The sequence below is a fragment of the Pogonomyrmex barbatus genome, unplaced genomic scaffold, assembly GCF_055798465.1.
Source record: "Pogonomyrmex barbatus isolate J1 unplaced genomic scaffold, ASM5579846v1 scaffold4, whole genome shotgun sequence".
Lineage (NCBI taxonomy): Eukaryota > Metazoa > Arthropoda > Insecta > Hymenoptera > Formicidae > Pogonomyrmex > Pogonomyrmex barbatus.
The window spans coordinates 2,172,330-2,197,315 of NW_028297138.1; the positions used below are offsets into that span (position 1 = coordinate 2,172,330).

The following is a 24,986-nucleotide window of genomic DNA, read 5'->3' on the forward strand; positions in this document are numbered from 1 at the left end:
ACTTGATTGGTTTAGCCGTTATTGAGATTCGATAATTTCAGATGCTCGAACCTCGACGATTCGCGTAAAGTCACACGGCAGTGTTCTCGGTTGATTTTGACTTGACACCCGAGACACTACCGTGTCTCCTGAGATATATATATATATATATATATATATATATATATATATATATATAATATATATACATACAGGGTGTCTCACAACTCGCGACCAAAATTTTTATGACATATTCCTGACTTAAAAATAAGGCGAAAATTCTAATACGAAAATGCCGAGGCTGTAATAGTTTTTAAATTAATAGCGATTAAAGTCGACTAATCATAAAGTTAACATTTCGCGCACTCAGGCGTGATGATATAACAAGTGATAAAGGCGCTTCCACGAGGGCCCTCTTAACGTCAATCGAGATTATTATACAAATATATTGATACGATATACTATTATATTTTTATTGAGAAATTATTTCTGCTTTTTTACGAAATCTATTTGTATATTACATATGTGTAATTAATACCAGCCCATATCACAAAGTATCAATATCAATTCAATAGTGAGATATATACAACATGTGTTAAGTATCGATATAAATATCATTGAAATATAATGATATTGAAATATTTCATTAATTGGATCATATCTAAGCATAGAAAATAAGTACATTGCCTATGTGTTGCATTTAATCATAATCATATAACCAAATGTCAAAATTTGACATATCATAGACAACCTCTCTCGTATAATGAAAACGTTCTCCTAATATCGATTAATATGTTGTTTTTCGGTGGATAAGATAGATTTCCATTTCGCTTAAAATGGATTTTATATGACTCGACTAATGTCGATACAATATGTTGATACAAACGAAATTTATTGATAAATCTGTTGACAAATAGTTTTATTTCTTTGATAAATTATACATTTATATTTTATATAATGAAATTTATTTGGATATAAGAGACTTTATTTGAATTTATTAAAACATTTATTTAATATTTATTACAATTTATATAAAACGAAATTTATTTGTCACAAAAATTATTAACATTAAAATTCATTCATCAATACAACATATGTTCAAAGTGCCCTCCTCCCAATTCTATACAAAGCTGTGCCTGTCTAATTAAATTTCTTCCAGCGTTTCGGATCACCTCGGGAATAATAAAAGCAATTGCTTCTATAATTCGTCCTTCTAATTCCTCTCGATTATTTATAGGATTATGATAAAACCATAAGCCGATCACCGCATCCAGCTCCGTTTCCGATCCTTCTCCGACTTTCTTATCCATCCATGGAAGGGGAGTCCAACTCCGAGGTCGGCCAATCCGAAACCGCTTCATATCGTAATATCGCGGCCGATCTCGGATAAAAGGAGCTCGCTTTTCACGGAAAGCACCTGTCCCGTTCCCGGCATCTCGAGCACAGTATCATGCAAAGAGAAGCCAAGAGACCTTTCCTAGCAAGTCGAACGTGAAGTACTGGAGAGGGGCCGAGTACGCTCGACTACGAACGACCATCCGTTCATCCTCCGGAGAAATCATGTAATACTGAAGAGCATCCCAGCACGGCCGAGTATGCTCGACCACGAACGACCACTCCGTCTACCTTGCGAAAACACATCGAGGAGCACCTTGATACAATCGCACATTACATTCGTCAGGGCGCTCCCTGACGACCGACAAAACACCGGGGTACACACCGGTGGCATCGGGCACTCTCGACGACAACTCCAAGCACCAGGGTACTGGTCTCGTCGGGTCACCCGATACCCCTCTACCTAAGTCGACGAGTTAGACAGGCGAATCGGGCGTTCCCGATTTCTGCCGTCAAAAGTGACGGCGCCCCGGAGACTTCCTGTTAAAATCAGCTATCCGCGAAAACAGCCGCGAAATCTATCACGCGCGCGCCGCGTGATCCTGAGCCAGCTGATCGCACCGGCGACGCACCAACCGCGCGTCACCGGTTCCGCGTCACGCAATACTTACGTCCTGCGACATACACCGCGACGATAATACCGCAAGATAGTTGTAAGTATTTATTATAACCTCTATCGCACTCCATCGCGAATAAAAGAGTTATTTGTTATTCTAATCTCTGTTGCTCTCACTTTCTCACTTGGTTACCGACTACGAAGTTATCTGCGTGCGGAAGTGAGACCGTTTTAAATTTACTGTTGCCATGCGGATTGCTAATATGTGTCGTAATATCTAGTTGTAGATATGATTACAACATCCCCCCCGTTAGCAAAAGAAAACGGAGGTACGAAATTTTCGCTATGTTTACAAAATAAAGACTGTTCCCGAATTCTTATTATAATTGTTTATTTAAAATCGTGTACTTTCGCTTCTCCTAACGGCGCGATCTATACTACGTAATTCGCTATTTCTACTTAGCTCTACTAGTATTTGTTTAGTAGTGTTTCGTTGTTTTTTCTTTTTTGTTACAACTGCACAAAATTATTGCTATTGATAGCGATGACTAATATCAATGTGGTGTTACTTATTGATATAGGGTATACAAAGTGCTTTTTTAAAAAGGGTGATATATCATTAGTGTTTATTTCGTTATTCATTTTATTTAATTTTTTTTGTTAATTCTGTCAAGTCTGTCGCGTCTTGAATAACTTTTAATTTAATTTTTTCCGCTTTGTTCGCTTTGAGAGTTTCGCCCAGTATTGTAATGTTATAATTTAGTAAATAAGTTTTTATTTCTTTTCCATATTTGTTTTATAATTTTTATTTTATTATCGCGTTCGCTGTGATTATTCTGCAATTATTTGATAGTGTTATTTTCCCTGTATTTTTCCTGTATTTGTGATAATTTTACACGTTTCTTTGTTATTTTTACATGAAATTGTAATAGTTTGTTTTGTTGGTATAGAATATAACCAAAAGTGTGAATTACTTAAGGCTATCCACATGCTATTTTTTATTGTTATATATTTAATTTTACAATTTTTATAATGGTTATCGGTTCTATATATATATATATATATATATAGAATAGATATATATATATATATAAAATAGATATATATATATATATATATATATATATATATATCTATTTCGCATAGTGGGTCTTAACGTTATTAATGAAAAACTTTGCTCGCACACATATTTTACATTTACTTTTTTGCATTGTCTTAACTTTTCTTGAGTTAGTCTTGCGTACATGTCAGTATCTAAGGCTATCAATGGGTTGATTTTTATTAATGCGGACACGTTTTGTTTATGTGATACTGGTAACGGTATTATGTTTAGTATCTCATATATTGGAAGTGAAATTGGGAAATATAGAATAGTATTATTCGTCACTTGTATATGTATAACTCTTTAGTCTCGGATTATTCGGCACTCGTATATAGTCTCTTTATCGTGAACTCTTTAACTCGTGTCGTTTTAACTCGTGAACTCTTTCTCTTAACTCAACTGTACGTGGTTCAATGCGGACGCTCTCCCGGTATCTTCGCGATGCGCTACAACACCCCGCAGATCGTCTCGAACGCGATTTCGATCACATCGATACGATCGACTATCGATCCGGTACTCGGCACCCTTCATCTTCTTACACTCAGCCCTTCCTGCTATCACATTCACCCTCGAATGTGTCACGTCTGTAGACATCGTCGTCGGAATCTTTATCCTCGTTCTCCAAAAATTCGTCATCACCTCCATTAATCCATGATTTCATAAAATCGGTTGACGTCGTCGTCTAGGCAGGTCCTTCGCCCTCGCCGACTTTTTGAATTGTATATCTCTGGTTTCTCATAACTCTAATGATTTCATATGGTCCTAGATACTTATCAGCAAGCTTCATCCCTGAGTCTTGCTGGGTACGCTTAATGGTCACCAGCTCCCCCTCGCGATAGTCCTTGACCTTTTTCCTTCTCTTGTCAAAACCTTCGCCTGTTCTCTTGCTGTACTTTTATAATATTCTCCTTAGCGTTGGATCGCAACTCCTCTCGAGCGTCCTGGAAAGACCCAAGCCATTCTTTCTCTAATATCTCCTTGATCTCCGGACAATCTTTTAGTTGTGGATGGGTTCCGAAAAGTGGAATGGAGATGTCCCGATACTCCTATGCGGTACTGTATTCAAGTATTGCTGTGTAACATCAACAAATTTATACCACTCCTATGGCTTGGGAGCCGCTAGCTAATAATGGTATGAACGTCTTGTTAACTCGCTCGACTTGTCCGTTTCCTCTCGATATTCCCATTGTAATTAAAATGTGCTCAATATTTTTTTCTCGGCAGTACTCTTGCAATACTCTTTGAATTCGTTAGACGTAAAAGCGATACCTCTAGCGGAAACAATCCGTCGCAAATTACAAAAAATGGCTGCTTGTTTCCTCAGGCGCACCAGCACCTCTTGCGTACTAGTGAACTTCGTAGTATATAGCCACACAAACTTCGAGAAAACATCGACAAGCACGAACACGTGCTTGTAAGACTTCTTCGTTGATGGCAATGGACCGAGATGATCGATATGCAATGTGTCCAACGGAACAATCCCCTTCTTGACAGGGTGAAGAAAACATTGCTGCCGTCCCTGCTTTCTCTCAATTAAGATACACGCAAGATAGTTGCGCACGACTTTTTCGACTTTTTATCGCAAATTAGGAATCCAATAATAACTCTTCACCAGACTCTCGGTTTTGCCTACAAAAAAATAATCTCGTTCTTGCGCTCGATGGATAATCTATGTCTGCATTTTTCCCGGTATCACAAACTGCAAGTCACCGTCGGACTCCTTAAATAACAAACCTCCTCTCAATACGTAGTCTCACGCTTGTCCATGATTGACTAAATCATAAAACCTCTTTACACGTCGTCCTCTTCTTGCACCTTCCTAAGCCTGGTCAGCCCGGTATCCGATTCATCGATCACCAGACATACCGGTAACGGATTACGACTCAACACATCGACATGCGCCATACTTTTACCAGAACAATGCTCTATGCCATAGTGAAACTCTTCCAGAAGCAGCGCTCATTTACAACTCGCACACACTCCTTCTTATTCATTATAAGCGTGAAAGCACAGCAATTAGTCACAATTTTGAATGCGATCCCCAGCAGATAAACGCGAAATCTCTTTAGTGCCTTGATTATGGCCAAGACTTCCAACTCGTAGTTCACGTATTTAGCCTCAGCCGATGTTGTCCTCTCGCTCGCATAATAAATAGAATGAAATAGGCCGTCCTCCATTGTTTTTCTGGAGCAATATTGCACCATATCCAAGCGCAGAAGCGTCCGTGTGCAACTCCGTATCTGCTCCGACTCGGTACAGATTTAATACAGGTTTCTTGCTCAGTATCGTCCTCAGTCGCGCAAAAGCATTTCTCTCGCCAAAACAGAGCCCTCCACGCCCGCCCTCAGGAGATTTGACAGCAGGTATGCTATCGTGAAATAATCTGGAACAAACTTTCTAAAATAACCGCTCAAACCTAAGAAACACTGCACCTGCTTGACATTGGTAAGCTCTGGAAAACGCAAAACTGCTTCGGTCTTTCGGTCGGATGGATACACGCATCCTCCTTCAATAACGTGACCAAGGAACTCCATCTTAGTCTGAAAGAAAACAACATTTCTTCCAGTTGATGTCGAGTCCAGCTTTACTCGCAACCTCAAGAACCTCTTTTAAGTCTCTCACCTACGACATCACTCGATGGGATCAGATCGTCCATATAGGCCAACACTAACTTTTCTCGCATTAGATCTCCAAAAATGAAATTAACAAATCTCTGAAAGACAGCTGGCGAATTACACCGAACGGAACTCTCAAAAATCCGTAATGGCCATCAGGTACGATAAAGACAGTATACTTCCGACTCGACTCGTCCACTCCCACATGGAAAAAACCATTTCTCAAATCGAACGTGATAACCACTCGAGCACTTTGTAATAAATCCAGTTGATCCTCTATCAATAGTAAAGGATACCGTTTCTTTGAGAATCTTTTTATTGAGACGATAGTCCACACACAACCTAGCCGAACCATTTCTCTTCCGCATCAGTATCACAGGGCTAGCGTAGCCCGACATTGAAGGCTGGATAATTCCTCCCGCGAGCCACTCGTCGATTTGCGCGTTAACCTCAGACCTCTCCGAGAGAGACAATCGCCTCGCCGATTGATAGATATTGGCTCCTCGTCCTTTAATATAAATTTCATCTGAATGTCAGTTTTACATGCTTTATTCGGCTTATAATTTTCGACAAGACCCTGCAGTGCCGCTCATTGCTCGACATTGAGCAACATCCTTCATGCAAGTAACGTCTACATGATCTATTTCGAAATTCATGTTGGTTAATTCTATATTGAATATCTCTGGCGTCAGATCCTCGGCATCGCGTACTGCACCTCACAACCGGGCCAACTGTAATTTTTCCGACTTTAAAGTTGATCTCGACGGTATCCAAGAAAGTTCCTATCAACGTTTGATGTCGCATCAGCGTGTCCTAAATGACTTGTATACATGGTATAAGAGTTCCCATCGATAACGATCTCTGTTTCAAATTCTCAAAGTCATATTGTTATCCGATCCTATACTACGAAATCGCATTCCACCCGCTCGTAATTGTGGAGCATCTAATTTCACGTACTCGTCTGCACGCATTAATGTCAGGTCACTTCCAAAATCTATCAAGGCTTTTATATGACAACTTTGAATTGTAATGTCTTTAACGTATTTTTTATTTGCAGATCGCGTCGCGGCATTGCAACTTTTCGTATTTTTGGTTTTCTTGGGACACTTCGATGCAATGTGCCTTCGCTCATTGCACGCGAAACATTTAGCACCCTGATCCTTAATCGGGCAATTTACTGCTAGATGATTTCGTATACCACAATTGACGCAGCGTATAACAGTATCCACGGATTTTTTATTACTGCTATCGGCCTTCACGACGTTCTTCTCTTCTGTGTTTTGAACACCGGATTTTGTCAGACTTAACGTACCTCGTTCCCGAAGAGTCACCCTTTCAAAAGCCTTCAGGAGTGCATCCACAGACACAAATCCCTGAATGCGTGCTTGGTTTTTAAGCACCTCGTCCGGTATGCCGTCGACAACATATTTCAACATTTCGTCGCTGTCAATCGGGACTCGATTTCCCATAATAATCTTCTCGTGCAGATACTCATGGAACGTCTCGTCCTTCTTCCACATACGCTCCTCGAACTTCTTCCTCATTGTCACCTTGGTTTGGCGACGCTGAAACATATCCTCGCAATCCACTGAGAAGATCATCGAACGACATCCCAATATACTCCAGTTTAGAATGCAGCCACTCCAACGCTCTACTCTTCAGTCGCATACCGATTATCAATCGTGCCGATTCCGTCTTCCAACCGATATGTCGTTTTTAAGCCGGATTTGACTTTCCCAGACTTCATAATTTGTCGATTTTCCGTCAAAATAACTAAGTAGATCCGCAATAGCCGTCACGTTTACTTTCGTTTGTACTGATCGAGTTCGCGTGTCATCATTGTTATTATTATGCGTGATATTTTGATTCTCGTTAACTGTCACGCGTTCTCTCAGCTGATATCGCATAAATTCTATCTCGCGACGTACTAATTCTAACTCGCGTTCCTCTAGCTCTTTTCTATATAGTTCGATTTCGCCTTGTTGTGCGGTGGAACTTTCCTGATCATTCGAAGCGCTAGCTCGTAATATATCCTTCGCATTACGAGAATCGTTTCCATCGTCATTCATCTACTCACCATCTGGATCAGCTTCCATCAGGCGACTGATTAATTCGATTTTCGTACGTAGAATTCGATTCCCATCGTAGAAAGATTACGTTTTCCTCAACGTTCCTTACGTTTCCTACCTCCTTTAACGCTTCCACAGTATATTTACTCGCATCTCACATATTGTCTATTATTTACTGTTCAACGCACGAACTATACACGAATTATGCACGTCACTTATATTACCGATTATTATATCTTTGTCTCTGAGCGAATATATATACGCATCCACAGTTCACAATACAGTTCACCTTGTTTTTCTCCTTGCGTGTTGTGTGATTTTGTCCGCCGTTACACTTTCGAATTCTGTAATGTTTTAACGGCTCTCGTATCCCGGCTGAGTCCCCAAAATTATTGTAGAAAAAAGAATTTAGTTTAAGGAATTTTTTCCATTAAGAAATAAATGTTCACAATAATTTACTTGAAACGATTATATAAAACAATTATATAAAACGAACAATTATATAAAACTTTTGCAAAATGATCGATTCGAGAATAAGTTACGTACAAGAAATAGTTATTCGCGCTCGCGAATCTGTCTACAGTCTAATAAATTTGCATTTCGTTACGCGTCAAAATAACGTTGATTTTAGTTTCTCTGAGTATTATTCGTCACTCGTATATGTATAATTCTTTAGTCTCAGATTATTCGGCTCGTATATACTCGTATATAGTCTCTTTATCATGAACTCTTTAACTCGTGTCGTTTTAATTCGTGAACTCTTTCTCTTAACTCAATTGTACTCAACTTACTCTTGTGACTCAATGCGGACTCTCTTCGCGACGCGCTACGACACCCCGCGGATCCTCTCGAATGCGATTTCGATCGCATCGATACGAATCAATCCGATATTCAGCATCCTTCATGTTCCTACATAATTAAATAATTAATTAAATCAATAATTAAATAATCATTAAATAATTAATTATAGATTAACTTAATGATTATCTAATTATTGATTTAATTGATTATTTAATTATGACTGCGTATAATAATTCTTCTATTATACATTTAAAGAAAAATTATATATAAAATTACAACTATCATTATGGGTTTGAAGATTCATTGTAATAGTTTTCAGCGCATTTATAAATTTGTAGTGTTGAAATAAAATTAACTTTTTGTGTCGTAAGTAAAATTGTAGAATTACATTTACAATTAAAAGTATGTATAAAAATGATATAATTGAACATGAAATAATGTATAAAAATAATACTTTTTATAATCACATTGTAAATTCAAATTTTAAATTTACAACATAATATTCATTTCAAAAATACTTATTTTAATTTTCACATTTTTATTTATAATAACTTTTTATTATTATTGAATATAATCTTTCTTATTTTTTAATACAGTTTCGCGAATTCATTATTTTATTAAATAATTTTTAATATCGGCTGTTTGAGACTTGTATATACTTGGTGTAGCTTGGATCTTATACACTGGCGACGAGTCATTTCGATCTCTTCATTCAAGCACCGCGTATAATCATCGAACATTATTTTTCGCATTATGACGTTATTCTTTACACTTTTCGCCTTTTTGATGTCCTTTATACTCTTCACCTTCATTGCGTACATCTTCGCTCTAAGTCCAAATTCTGAGACAAATTCCGTCATTATCGCACCGTTATTCTTGTCCTTCATTATGCCGAATACTTTTTTATTCACAAGAGACATACCATACGCGTCCATCGGATAATCGCTTGTGTCGAATCTAGCGACATCGCGTTTCATCATCTCATATACATCATCGCACCCAATGTAGTATTGTATATGAGACTATATGACGTGTCGGTGTACATGATCTTACATTTCTCGCGATACAGCGATGACATATACTCGTGGTGAAATTCGTACAAGCAGATTTTTGATATGTCGAGTATACACATACCCACGTAAATCGGCTTGTTGAATTTCACCTCGAGTTTAGGCAGTTCGACGGCGATTAAGTTTTCCGCAAAGACGTTGCGGCTGTGGAAATTTGGTTTCGCGATCATTACCTCTGCATCATACCGTCCATCCCATTTCGGTATTAATTTTACGTCCACGTGTTTCCGAATTTTTTTGCATTGTTTTATCGAATATTGCGTTGTTCATCAATTTGTATAAATTTTTTTCGAAATCATTTTTCGTGCATGTTCCAAAATGTGTATTGAGTTCAATGTAATCGCGGAGCCAAGCGGATCGAGCAAATTATAGTACGCGGTGTATCTCTGCGATACGAAGACAGTGACGCGTACATTGCTGCAGGTGGATGACGTACCACTTCTTATCATATAATATCGCGAGAAGTTTATCGTGCCGCATGCCGGATGATTTATCGCGCGTCGGACAGAAAGATAAGTCAGTGTGTCAATCGTGCAGATGACGCGGATATTCGAAATCGAAACCTCAAAAATATAACCCGTAGGCGAATCCGAAACGCTCGCGCTCGCATCAAAATTTGCAACGTCTTCGACTCATCAAAATTCATAGGGCAGCGGTTGACATATTGCCCCATACAGATTGTTCACGTCATAGTACATCAAATACGATGGTTTCGATGGGTCGTACAAATGCATGTACTTGTTATCGGCCTGCGCGTATCTGCCGGAATATGACCGAAGCCACCGCATATACCGCGCTCGATAAACATAATATTGATGTCGGTGCAACACAACGCGCGTATATTTCAGCATGGCGTCCCACGTGAAACCTGGCAAAGTGTAATAATTAGCGCGGGATTAAGACAGTAATTTTTGATACAACTTTCGCGGAAATTTTCGACCGATAACAAAACATTGGTTTTTATACAGATGGCTATATTCGCCTAGGGTTTTAATAGAAAACCGCTGCCAGACGTTCGCAGCGTGCGCGTAATCGTTCTCCAACACCATGTCACCAGTAAACGAGCTATAGAATGATTCGCGCGATGGTAGGCTTGCAGCTTGTCCGCGCAATCCACGCAGGGAAAGACACCTTTACGCTCAACAATTCAAAATCCTCGTTTGATAACGTTGAAAATTCGGAACATAAAATTTTTAATTTTTCCCTCGTTAGAAAAGATGCCAATTTATCAAGGCTGGTACTTAAAAATTTGTATAAATCGATGAACCATAATCGTATGCAATTTCGCGAATTTGATTTCTTGGCGATATCTTTAACACAGTTCAGTAAATGAAATGTATTTTTCTTTTAATTAATGATATAAGTTGCTCGATAATTCAAATCAATCAACAAAGGGCAATGAGAAACGCGCGGTAAGTAGTGCGCAATTAATTTTATAATTTTTTTTTATTAAAATTGATTCTTCAAACGTTTCGGCTCCAATTTTGAGCCATCTTCAGTGAACCGATCGTGTGAGGAAAACATTTTAATCTTGTTCCACAACACAATATAATTCATTTTTAAGGATAATATTTTAGTGGATTTCAACCAACTATTGTGATACTTACGACAGTAGAGTTAAGCCGTACATGGTGATAAAATATAAGTATAAAAAAAGATGTATCGTCAAATGAAATTTAAAAAACGCTAATAAAATTTAACCAAGTGTGTTAGTCAAAAGATAGTCAGACAATGTATAAGTGAGATAAACATAATAAAAAGGTTGTTGAATTCGAATAAAATAATCAAAAACATAAACAAGGTCAAAAATAAATATTATAACTTGTTGAGAACAGAGACATATGAATGATTCCGTGTCTGCAAATTCAATGTGTTATTTTTTTGTAATTTAATGAACAGCATCTCCGAAATTAAGCGTTGTCGTAATCACGGTGGGTATCTAGTATTTTGACCCTATTCCAAGAAAAATCACGAGGGGAGCTCAGTCTGTGATCCGTAATGACAGTATTTAGTATTTGTATTTCTGCGAATATGACTACGATGTTCGTTTAGTCTAGTTTTTAATTGTCTCTTGGTTTGCCACATAACACTTGTTACAATTCAGTCTTGTATACAACATTTTACATGATTCCACAGGGTTCTCATCTTTATGAGCTTGAATTATTCCTCTCAATTTATTAAGACTAAAGAAGGATAATTTAGTGTCTTGATTATTTATATTTGTTTTAATTTTGCCTACTAGCCGAGCTAAAAGGCAATGTGAACCATTTAATTTTATTGTCATTGTCACTAAATTCTTTGTCAATATTTAATGTATCGTCATTTCTAAAAAATAAAGTTTTTAATCTTTGAGATATGCAAAAAATAAAAATAAAATTAAGAGATAATCGTTGCTTAGCAATGTAGGAACTATAAATTCCAGATTTTTTTGGTGATATTAAGAATGTGACAAGGAGAAGGCTCTATCTACAAGATAACATAAACAATACCTCTCTTCTGGGACAGAGGGTGTTGGGAGTGATAGTTTAAATATCTCCCAGAAAAGGTCGGCTTATGGTACCAATCAAAATGTACTACGTTATTCACAATTTTCATGGTAATTTCCAAAAATTCAATTCCCGTCCACTTCACATATAAATTGAAGTCGTGGGTGGAAAGAATTGAAAGTCTTAAGAGTATCTTCTAACAGTATCTTATTAGATAGAATAGCCAAGGCAATATCATCAACATAATAAATGGCATGGTAATAAAATGGCAAGTCTATGTCTATTATTTTAATTGCCCTCTCCTCGAGATCCGTCATCACCAAGTCCGCTATAATCGAGGACAATGGAGAACTCATGAGTAAGTCAAAGGTTTATTTACAGATCTGATTATCAAATATAAAATATGTAGAATGCAGAACCAAAGAGACCGCTTCAAGAAATTCTTCCTTGAGGATGTCACAATTCGGTATTATATCACCCTAACATTTGGAAATGCTGTCCATTGCCAAATCAAACGGAACGTTTGTGAACAAGGATTTCATATCTAAGGAAATTAATGAATAATCATCTTCAATCTGCAATATGTTAATCTGATAATTTTTAGATAAGTTGAGAATTGTTATCAACTCCAGTATTAGATTTAGGAATGCTCTGCATAATAAATTTGTTGAGAAATGATGCCAAAACAGGCTGTCAACGCAAGAAACAATTAATCTAAATGGATAACTCTGTTTATGTATCTTCGATAGACTATACGCTCTTGGTAATATATTATCGCTAACCATCAATTTGTTGTAAACAGTGATATAAATTCTGATATAAATTCTTGCCACATCTTGAGGAGATTACGCAATTTTTTGGTTATAATTTTAGTAGGATCTTTTATTCACTTTGATATAGGTATCTGGATCTTTCAGTAAGTCATTAACTTTAGAAATATACATATCCCTATCCAGCGCAACAGTCACATTACCTTTATCGACCCGAGTGAAAATGATATTAGAATTTTGTTTAATAAATGAAATAGTGTTTTCATATAGTTGTGATAATCTTTCGTTAATGCTACTTTTCTGGAGGATAAAGGAAGATATATTATTTATTAGAGATATAAACCTGTTTCTCAAATATAATTGAATATTCTATGGGAATTTTTTGATGTTTTTCTCCTGTTTTTGATTGTTTTAATTATCATTTTTTAAATATCTTTGATAAGGTAATTTTCTCTTAACTGTAATAAATATTGAACATCTGCTGGAATCAGGATAAGCGACAAGTTTAGGAACCATTTATCATTTGGGATATACAAGGAACTGTGAGTAATGTTGTGGATAAATGTTTCAGGAGATGAATGTTGTAAATAGTATTGTTAGGCGAGGAGGAAAACCTGGAATTTATAGTTTCTACATTGTTAAGCAACTATTATCCTCTTAATTTTATTTTTAACTGCATATCTCAAAGATTAAAAACCCTATTTTTTAGAAATGACGATGCATTAAATATTGACAAAGAATTTAGTGACAATGACAATAAAATTAAATGATTCACATTGCCTTTTAGCTTGGTTATTGTAGGCAAAGTTAAAACAATTATAAATGACCAAGACACTAAATTATCCTTCTTTAGCCATAATAAATTAAGAGAAATAATTCAAGCTCATAAAGATGAAAACCCTGTGGAATCATGTTGTGGAAAAATGTTGTATACAAGATTGAATTGTGACAAGTGTTATGTGGGGCAAATCAAGAGACAATTAAAAGCTAGACTAAACGAACATCGTAGTCATATTCGCAGAAATACAAATATCAAACCTGTCATTACGGATTACAGATTGAACTTCCATCGTGATTTTTCTTGGAATAGGGTCAAAATACTAGATACCGAACGTGACTATGACGCTTAATTTCGGAGATGCTGTTCATTAAATTACAAAAAAGTAACACATTAAATTTGCAGATAGACACGGAATGCCTTCATCATTTGTACGTCTCTATTCTCAACAAGTTATAATATTTATTTTTGACCTTATGATTATTTTATTCGAATTCAACAACCTTTTTATTGTGTTTATCTCACTCACACACTGTCTTTTGACTAGCATACTTGGTTAAATTTTATTAGCGTTTTTTAAATTTCATTTGATACATCTTTTTTTGTACTTACATTTTATCACCATGTACGGCTTAACTTTACTCGTCATAAGTATTACAATAGTTGGTTGAAATCCACTAAAATATTATCCTTAGAAATTAATTATATTGTGTTGTGGCTTCATTAGGGACAAGATTAAAACGTTTCCCTCACACGACGTGGCAACCGGCGTGGGCGATACAGTTTACCTTGTCACATTAGAGTACAGCTTTGATCAACTATCGGCTCACTGAAGATGGCTCAAAATTGGAACCGAAAACGTTTGAAGAATCTATTTTAATAAAGAAGAATTATAAAATTAATTATAATTTAATTTAAATTAAATTCTATTGACAAAGAATTAATACAGCTAAGTTTCTCGTGTTTGATGCACTCGTCGCATCGTTGCATCCACGCGAAATACTAAGATAGCGACCTGGCTGCACTGCTTCAGCAGCTCGCGTTTCACTCTAAGTGTTCCATATTTTTTTTTTTATATCACTTTTCCATAGAGCACTTGCATGTGACTCGTTCACAATATTGTTTTTCACAGAAGTTTACTTTGCGCAAATAGGACACATATTACACGGTATTATTGTATATGAGAGGCAGAGAGGCTGTCTGCAGTTGGAGCAAGATCGGCCGTTTAACGCACCAAGAGAATTTATTTCATGCTTCCTAACAGCATACATTGCTCCGATATCAATATTTGTCAGAGGAACAATGCATCAGCACATACAATCAGAGCACCACCCATTGAATAATGAAAATAAATTGTGCAAATTATGTTTTTTATGGGGATTCAGAGCAAGAAATTCCGAATGTGTGATAATTTTCTCTTCACGATCCGTAAGATCCTCACTTTGATCACTTAGATAATCATTGTCATCAGACAATGTGTGCTCTTCGGAAAACTTTTCTTCAATGTCAATGTCAATGTCAATGTCAATGTTTTCAATATTAATGTTCATTTCTTCTTCTTCTTCAAACACTTCGTCCATTATATTCACGAAATCTTCTTCCATATTTTCAAATCACAATATTCACAACTATTTCACAACTGTTTCTTTCTTTCACATTCGATCAATTCGTTAGAGTTTCAACCTACTGTGATTCCGTGTGCTCAACGATCTATTATATATATCATCTGCATTTTCTTTGTGACCGCAGAAATTCCTCAAAAAAATTGTCGTTAGGAAAGGATCGCGTTAAAAAAATAAGTCCCATATGCATGTGCATCGCTTATGTGCACCATTGACATATGAGAATGAAATAGAACAAATCCTAAAAGCCTATACGAAAGTACAAGAATTTCTTTGTTCCTTTGTCGAAATCAAAGCATGGTCACAGATCCTCTGAGTCGCAATTTATTGTCGTCAATTAAGAAACTTGGTATTTATGATGGAATATTATTTATTAGTATAACATCGATGAAAAGAGTAATACTTTTTAATGAATTTGTTCATTTTTATAGTTTTTATTCCGCGTTGCTGTCAAAATTTATTTGTCTTCTTGAGAGATACTTGAGCTTGACCAAACAGAAACAAACACATGTCAATATTTATTATTAAGAAAAGTCGAAAAAACTATCTTTTCGCAGCTCTTCATAAAAAAAGAGAAAACAGAACTGCCCTCGGCGTCACATTTTCAAAGGAAAGATCCTCCCTCCTCCTCTCGGCGGCATATGTTTTTACTGAATTTGTTCATTTTTATATTTTCCATTTCGCGTCGCTGCCAAAATTTATTTGTTTCCTACTTGTCAAACACCTGAGCTTGACCAAACAGGAACAAACACGTGTCAATATTTATTACTAAGAAAAGTCGAAAAGCCATCTTTTCGCAGCTCGTCATAGAAAAAAAAATAGAACCGCCCTCGGCATTACATTTTCAAAGAAAAGACCTCCCCTCCTCTCGGCGACATATTTTTAAAGGACTGCCGACGAAACACCCCTCCCCCTCTCCTCTATCCCGCGCCAATGAGTTCTCCCCTTTCCTCTCCCCGCGCCTACGAGTTCCCCCCGCACACCCGCATCCTCCTAGGAGTTCCTGGGTTAAAACCCGTCCAGTATACCTACTATTACGCTATCCTGCCTTCGTGAACTTAGCTTGCTGTGCATCCTTGCTTGCGCATACTATTATTCGGGCTGTAGATTGTCGTGCGCTTATTACTGTCTTATCCGCGTTGATTTAACTATTTATACCGACTAATTGCATGTCTAATATTATATTCTTTTTGCTGCTAGTCCCGCTGCGAATCTCGGGAGCTCATTGTAGCGAATCTCGCATGCGAAGACCGTTGTCGAGTTGACGCGAGATTTCGGTTCTCGAAATCTTTAGATATTGCCGGTCGTTTTTATTTACGTCGCGCGACCTGCGGGTCAGCCGTGCGCCACGTAATCGGTGAGGTCAAATTTATGTAAACTGCCTCGAGGCCGCGCTGAGGAGTTCGCGAATAAACTTGTTATTAATTATTAATCATCGACTTTAATTATTTACTAGTCTCTCTCTCTCTCTCTCTCTCTCTCTCTCTCTCTCTCTCTCTCTCTCTCTCTCTCTCATCTCTCGAATAGCGCCCTGACCACCGAACCATCCCTTTCCTAGTCCTCTTTGAGCAGCCGTGCAATCTGTCGCCGTGTGTCGGGCCGTAAACGAATAGAATTTCGAACTCTCGTGGCACGTGCCTGGCGCTCAATCGTGTTATTTGCAAGTGAGTAACGAATTTTAAAAAATCGTTGTCATGTGTCAATTATTTGCGAAGGACCGAGAGGAGCGGACGGATTTGGATCGCTCGGTCTCACGAGCGACGAATTCAGGACAGCGGTCGCAATATATATATATATATATATATAATATGTAAAATAAATACTGCATATAGCAGTATAATTACATTTAAACATTTAAATTAAACAGCATATTTTCTAAAAATTACAAATATTATTTGTATATATATTTTTAATATAAAAATTATATTATAAATAAAATTACTTATATATCTTTTAAAACTTTTAAAAGTGGGTATTCACTTATTAAATTTCATATTACTTACTCTTATTAGTTACATTATCTTATTAATTACACTTATTAGTTGATAACACTTTACAGAATGAAATCAATTATAAAACTATGAATTCACTGTAACAATCTGCTCTGTTTTATATCAAGTTTAAAATTGAATTCATTGTAACAATCTGCGCTCTTTTAATTAACAGTCACATGACCAATGTAAGCAAATAAAACTATGTCTCAGCAAATCTATAAATCTATTTTCGCTTAGCGTCGGATTAAGAAAGCTTGTGCAACGATTTTCTTGCATATTTGCAAATAAAGCTGTGCGTAACCAAATCTCTTATCTGCATGACGTCAGTATATTACAAAATGTAAATATTGATCGATAAAGTATAGTTTATAACATTGTCATAGTTGCTCTATGGTCAAAATTAAATGAACGATATTTTATGAGAATAATCATTTTTTTATTTGTAACTTGTTTGTAAATGTCTAAAGTGCTTCGAACGTTCTTTGAAACATCATCAAAGATATTTGAATACCATTTAACAAGACCTGCTATCATTATTATTATTATTACTATTATTATTATAAAAAAAGCTCTTATTTCAATAATTATTGTTGCACTGATACTGTACTGCCGAACTGCGTCATATTCGCCTTTAATGCTATCCCGCGCAGTCAATGCGCAGCTAATATGAGACGAATATGTATGGAGCGCGTATATAGAGGCTTTCTTGCTCATTTTCCCAAAAATGCGATTTCAAAAAATAACTGTATAGATCGTTGTATTCAGCATAAAATGCACTTTAATCTTTGTCTTTACAAAAATTAAAAATTTTTTTTAAATTTAGGGGGATAGGAGGGTAATATAACATTTGGTCGAAAATATAACAAAATTAAAACAAATACAAACCAATTACAACAAATTAAAAAAATTTTTTTTTAAATTTAAACGCGTCATTATAAACACTTGCAGCCATAAAACTTTTGTTTAAAACTTTTTTTCATATCTTTAATGATTTGGACGATATTTACTCTGGAAAAAAAACCGATTTTTTTCAAGCGATGATTTCACTCCCTTAACGGGCAAGAACGCAGATAAAAAAAAGATATGTGTCTCTTATTTCTGTTTATATTTTAACATATTCGAAGTTCATTAAAATCGAGAGACACTTCCATCACTTCCCTTATAAGTATTGCGATAAATATTATCATATGCCTCTGAATTGTTATAGAACCACTACGTTGAAAATCTGCTGAACTAAGTGGCACATAGTTGGTGATATAATTATTGAATTTATTTCATATAAAAATTTACGTTGTAGAACGTTGTTAGAGCGCGTTGTAGCTCTGCGAGTTAGCGCGAGACTTGTAAGTCAGAGGTCCCAAGTTCGAATCCCGACCGACAATATGTACAAGCGACGACGCTTTTCTACGAAGGTTTGGCGAATCGCCTAGAGTAACTCAGCTGATGAAAAATCCCTATATTGGCCATGCGGGATCGGCGTAAAACTGTAGGTCCCATATATCCGTGTTAACAACGGATATATGCAGGAATAGCCAAAAGGCTATTGGATAATGTCGAAAGACGTTATAAAAACCGACTTATAGATAGAAGAAAAATTTAGCAACCGAGATACTGCTTGTCATGAATAGTCTTTGTTACTATTGTTAATATATATCAGTAGCTGGTATCAATTTACTTTTTATTTTTTTGTTTTACCTTTTTTTATTTTGCATTTAATCTGAATTTTATTTAGCAATTTATGTATAAATATGGTAATTTTGTACTGAATACTCATTAGTCTAGCAATCTTATGCTGTGCTTATGCCATACTATGAATTTTGTATGTAATGGCCCTTATAACTATATGTCACTATAAATCATTAAAATTCCCTGTATGTATGCATATCATTGATTTTATAATCGTTTTAGTACGTCACATCACTGAATAACCAATGAAAGATCGCATCGACGAAATAACTTTTAAATTTTTTATTAATACAATAATAAATAATAATTATATCGCATAAATCATCTTTAGTTAATAAGAAACTCATATGCGAAAGTTGATATCGAACTATATTATAGTTACTGAGAACTAAAATAACAAAAGCCTCGGTGAAATGCATACTCTCTCCATTGTGCTAATCTTCAGTTGACAGTTGGCAGCAGTCGACAAAATTGGAAAAAAGTCAAGAAAAATATTCTGTCATTGGTAATAAATTAGAGTAACTAGAGATCAATGAACGATTCAAAAATTTTTGTAAAAGTGAATTGTAAGTCAGAGAATAGTTTATGATCATTTTTGTAAAAGTAGTAAATCGAAAACGTCAAGCAAATTTTTCACAAATTGAAAGAAAATGAACAAAATTGTTATTATGGAATGCATCTATATTTCTTTTGCACAATAAAAGTTATTCATTTTCTGTCGAAATTTTTGTAAGAAAAAAGATAAACTTCATTGTTCGATTGTCGAGTACAAAGTGAGTCCCGGCGCTGGCCCTCGCAGCTTCGGTCCTCTCGCACAGGCTTCTCTCGCTATTTCGTCACGTGATTGTAGCGTGGCTTTGTCGCCTTTCTCACAGTTTTCTGAAATTCGACTACATGTTCGGCTAGTCTGACATTAGGCCGTTTTCGGCCGTTGGCATAATTTTGCAATAATCGGCTGACCAATATATGTGAAATAAGCAATAGCACAGGCTGTGATTAACTTGGTCAAATATATAGAAATATATAGAATATAATCGATAACATATCTGGTATTCAGTCTAAACAACACATCAACCAGAATCAAGAATAAAACTTGCAGTTTATTTTCTTCGTTCTTGCTATCAAAACCTGTGCCAAGGTCTCCACCGTATTCGCTCGGTCCGAGATTTAACCAGAGTTTCATATTTAAATTTTCCCATGACCTTTCCCATATACGGCCTTTGCGACCATCTATGTTCGTTAATATATATTCATTATTTTTTAAGCACTTAATTACGTGAAGCCCTCGATAGGTTGGCATCAACTTTCCTCCCGCAGTATTGAAATTTTTTACAACAGTTAAATTGCCTCCCGTATATTCGCGCGCAGCCTTTCGTTTTCTGTTAAGATATTGCTCATTAAACACTCATGCCCTTTTGATTTTCTTCGCCGCCTCTTTTCTAATTCCGTTTAAATCTTTACTCTCTGCCTCATCTCGATCCAACACATATACCTTCAATGCGTCAATCACATGATCTCGCTGCTTAACGCCATATAATTCGCTTGGTGTTTCTTTTGGTCGTCCGATTCACGGTATTCAGAGCAAATTCCATCTCGCTTAAAAACTTGTGCCAATCCTTCCCGGTATATATGTAGCTTCCCTAAGATAGGAGCTAAGATGCGATTATATCACTTTACCTTCCCATTGACTTGGAAGGGTTTGGTGGCTATCTTAACATGTTTAATACTCATGTATTAAACATCAAATTTATTTTATTTGATCGTTTCGATCATAAACAGCGACCACAAGTTCGGTCGAAGCCTGGCAAAAAACTTGTGGATAAAAATATCTAAAAGAACGATCAATGGAGGCCGTATAATGATATAGGAGTGCTTTGCGTGGTCAGGCTTGGAAAATCTAGTCAAAATCGATGGTACAATGACAGCAGACGTATACATTGATACTCTTAATGAAAATTTGGAAGACTCTCTGCTAAATATTAATCTGGAGAATACCTTTATTTTTCAATACAAGACAATGATTCCAAACATATCGCTCATAAAACTATTGCTTTCTTCCGTATTCGCGGATGAAACTGCTCGATTGGCCAGCGCAATCGCCGGATCTGAATCCGATCGAAAATCTGTGGTCCATTTTAGATCAGAAAGACAAGGGTGAAGTAACGAACAAAAGCAAGTTATTTCGAGCATTGGAAAAGGCATGGGAAAATATCGATCAGCAGCATATTTAAAACCTTGTCGAAAGTATGTCTTGATGCTTGCAAGTAGTTATATAAGCAAAAGGTGGTCATACTAAGTAATTAATTATAAATTTTATTTTTAATATACTTTTTTATCACTTGTACTTTATTTTGATCACAGTAAATGATAATAAATGTAACAGATTTGATCATTAAAGAATTACGACTGTTTTTGGAATTTGTGCAGTCAAAACTGTAAAGTAAATTAAAAAATCTTCTTTTGTCTGAATTATCATTATGTTAATTGCCAAAATTAGCGAGTTATTCAAATAAATGTAAAAAGTTCTAAGTGCGTACTTTATTTTGTCCAGTACTGTATCTCTATCAAAACAAAAGAAAAAAAACAGAAATTTATGTGCGGAATTGTAACACCGTTCGCTGGACACTACTTAATAATTTTACAATATTTTACAATATTTTACTACTTAAAATATAAATTAATATTAATGTATGAAAATGTTTACAATTTATTTTTATGCGGAGTTGAGACGCCGTTCGCTGGAACGACTCTCGATTGAGGATGGGTGATATAGTTACTAGATCTTTTAGAGATCACACAGATCACAGTAATTTAATGAGTCAACATTTACAATGAGATGTACAGAAGAGTTCAATGATTGTGTACACATTGAGAAAATAGAATCGCCAGTCAGATTGCACGCACTAGTTTGCGCGATTCGTACGAATTGCGTGATCACGTGATGAGAGAATGTCCGCAACATGTTGAGAGAAGGTTCACAACATTTTCAAAGAATGTGCAAGCTCTTGCACCTTAATTGAACTTAACGAATGATTACGTGCTGTTTCGTCAATCTGAAATACGCGTACTTGTCACTGAGAACTCTTTGAGAACGCTCGCAGTAAATATTTTTGTCGAGTTCGAAGACACTTGAATCATTACGTAGCGATAAAGAACGTCATACGTTACTTTGAATCTAGTAGGATTTGAACGCGGCTGTGAATCAAGAGTTCGCCAGGATTCAGAGAGATGCTTCGCCGAGAAGTTTCTCTCGCAACAATGACTAAACTGTAACGTTATTACGAGACGAATGATATTGACAAATATAAATTACGACACAAGCTTCACTAACGAATACGATAAGAGTAATAGAAAACGACAAGAGCATTGAATTTGACAACAAGAGCACGTTTTACTTTCTATGAGCAGAGATCATCGACTGACTGAGAATTTTGGTAACGAGAGCTTTGCGAGGAGCTTGCAGGATCATCCGATCGATTTCATCCATATCAGTGATTGACACGACAAATCATGTAATTTTCAATCGTTAGCTTACACATACGTTTGATTACGAAACAGCCCTTAAAAGGCTGATAAGCATAATTACTTCCGCATGACAGCTATCGACAGGCTACCTGGCGCTATCGATCGCCGCGGATCGTCACGCGCGCTTCGCGTGTTCCGTGTTACGCTCTTAGGCGTGATTTACTTATGGCAATTTTGAACAACTGTAATAGCGAAATCTCCAAGAAGAAAACAAAAATAATGGCTTTTAATGGAAAAGCTTGTAACGGTAGGGCCGTTACGAACACACATACATATATATATATATATATACATACATATACATACATATACATAAATATATACATATATATAAACGCTTGGCTTACTATCCTGTACTACCCATCCCGCTTGCACGTACACCACTCACGCTATCGCATTCGCTTGCCTGTAAGTCGCACGCGCCGTCTCGCTCACGCTATCTCGCTCGCGGTGCCCCCACGTGATACCGACTCCCCGCCACCGGACCGACGGCGCGCAGTGGGGAACGCCGGCCGGTCGAGACATCGAAACCAGATCCCATCCTGCGATCCGACTCCTGATACCGACCTAACCAGTACCTACTACCTCTCGGGGCCAAGGTTTCGCTTGGTTCTGCCGGGTTTCACCGGCTTTCTCTACCTTCGGGCTGAGGTTTCACTCAGCTCTGTCGGGTTTCGCCGACTCCTGTCACCGCTCCTCGGGCTGAGGTTTCACTCAGCTCTGTCGGGTTTCGCCGACTCCTGTCACCGCTCCACGGGCTGAGGTTTTACTCAGCTCTGTCGGGTTCGCCGACTCCTGTCACCGCTCCTCGGGCTGAGGTTTCGCTCAGCTCCACCGGGTTTCGCCGGTTTCCGTTGCGAAGGCAGGGCTCGACGTGGCACTCAGCCCTGCCCGCAATACCTAACCGTCCCGCCTGACATTAGCTCATAAGTGCATGCGATAGAGATTAAGGCCGCTAGTTATAAGTCAGTAATTCTAAGATCCTTAGTGGTAATCGCGTCGTGTAAATAAACCGTTGTCGACCGCACGCCGCACCCGTCCTGCGCATCTCATCGCCTTACGCCAACCGGTTGCGTCTCCGCTTTGCTACCAGCGACACTGCGACATCACCCGGCTCTGCACTACTCTGTATCTACCTTTCTACCAATAAACAATTTTTTCGCCGCCACTTGTGTTCGCGTACGCTTGAGTCTCCCCTCCTCTCGAACCCGGACACCGACGAGCCGATCCGAGCGTCGGATCCAGCGAGGTGACCGCGTCACAAGCTTCAATACGATCATTGATAATCAAGCATTGGGCAAGTAAGAACTTTCAAATATCTGGGATGTAAAGTATCGTATTTAGGCGAATCAGAGAGTGAATGAAAAACTGATTTCTTTTCAAATGATGTACAATCGTCAGGAACAATTCGTCGAACACACTAGACAACAAAACTAGAAAGAATACGCAGCTAAAATTCTACAAAGTAACGGCAATACCGACACTCTTATATGGAAGTGAAATGGTTAATGAATAAGAAGAATGCTACAGAGATACAATCAGCTGAAATGGAGTTTCTAAGGTCAGTAAAAGGATGCACGAGAGCAGAAAGAATATCAAACGCCAGCATTAGATTAGAACTAAACGTATACGCAATCAAAGATAAAATAACAGTACAAAACAAAATGAAAAGATTACATGAATAGGATGGAAGAACATCGACTCCCGGAATTAGCCCATAAGTACAACCTACGAGGAAGAGGAGATGTGGAGAGCCCGCTAAAAAAGTGGAGTATTGAGGCAGAACAGGCCATTTGAGCCTAAACCATGACAGGCGATGATGACGATGATGTAAAACTTGTATTCCTATCGGGGTTTTGATCGATTACAGTTTCGGAAATAATCTTTAAGGCACCCTATCGCTTTACGCGTTGTCGTCGATTTGATTGTGTACAGTCTCATGTGTTTCGTAAACGCGTTTACGATAACGAGTGCTTTTTTTATTATGTCTGTACGGTTAACAGAGTTAACAAAATGAAATCTATGTGAACTATCTCAAAAAGCGTCCTTCCCTTTAGAATGAATAAATCCTTCAGTTTTACCCGAGGTTTTCGAAAAGAAAATGCACTTAATGCAGTTAGTGTAGTTTTGTATATGAATACAAATCTTTTTCTTCATTCTTGGAAAACAATAACTTTTCTCTAGAACTACGTAAGTTTTATCCACGCCAAAATGTCCGAACTCATTGTGATATTTGTACATTAATTCCTGCTTTATTGCAATAGATACGTAGAACAAAAGCTTATCTCTTTTCTCTCGCTATTTTGTCCCGTGATCAATTGCGTGATCGTCGCGTAATCGTAGCGTGGTTTCGTCCTTACGTTCTTGCGGTTTCCCGAAATTCGATATACATTATGGTATATGATATTAAATGTACAAAAAAGTTCTGAGCTTTTTTTTGTAAAATTCAATCTTTATTCAAAACATTCAAAAACAAACAAAAAAATATTAATCAGCGAAATATTCCCCGTTTGCATCAACGACCTTTTGCCATCTTTC

At 37.0% G+C, this 24,986-nt stretch overlaps 2 protein-coding genes across 5 annotated transcripts in view; both read right to left on the reverse strand.

Annotated features, from left to right (window-relative positions):
- The window catches only part of LOC105423790 (transmembrane protein 114), a 517,194-nt gene that overhangs the window by 126,190 nt on the left and 366,018 nt on the right, over positions 1–24,986 (reverse strand). The window lies entirely within an intron of this gene.
- Positions 2,956–7,822, reverse strand: LOC148935622 (uncharacterized). The gene has a single exon (XM_089081178.1). The coding sequence runs from the start codon at positions 7,246–7,248 to the stop codon at positions 6,514–6,516; it is 735 nt and encodes a 244-aa protein (XP_088937304.1). The 5' UTR covers positions 7,249–7,822; the 3' UTR covers positions 2,956–6,513.

Coding starts and splice junctions, on each gene's coding strand:
- LOC148935622 (XM_089081178.1), bottom strand. CDS start 7,248: ATGATCTTCTCAGTGGATTGCGAGGATATGTTTCAGCGTCGCCAAACC.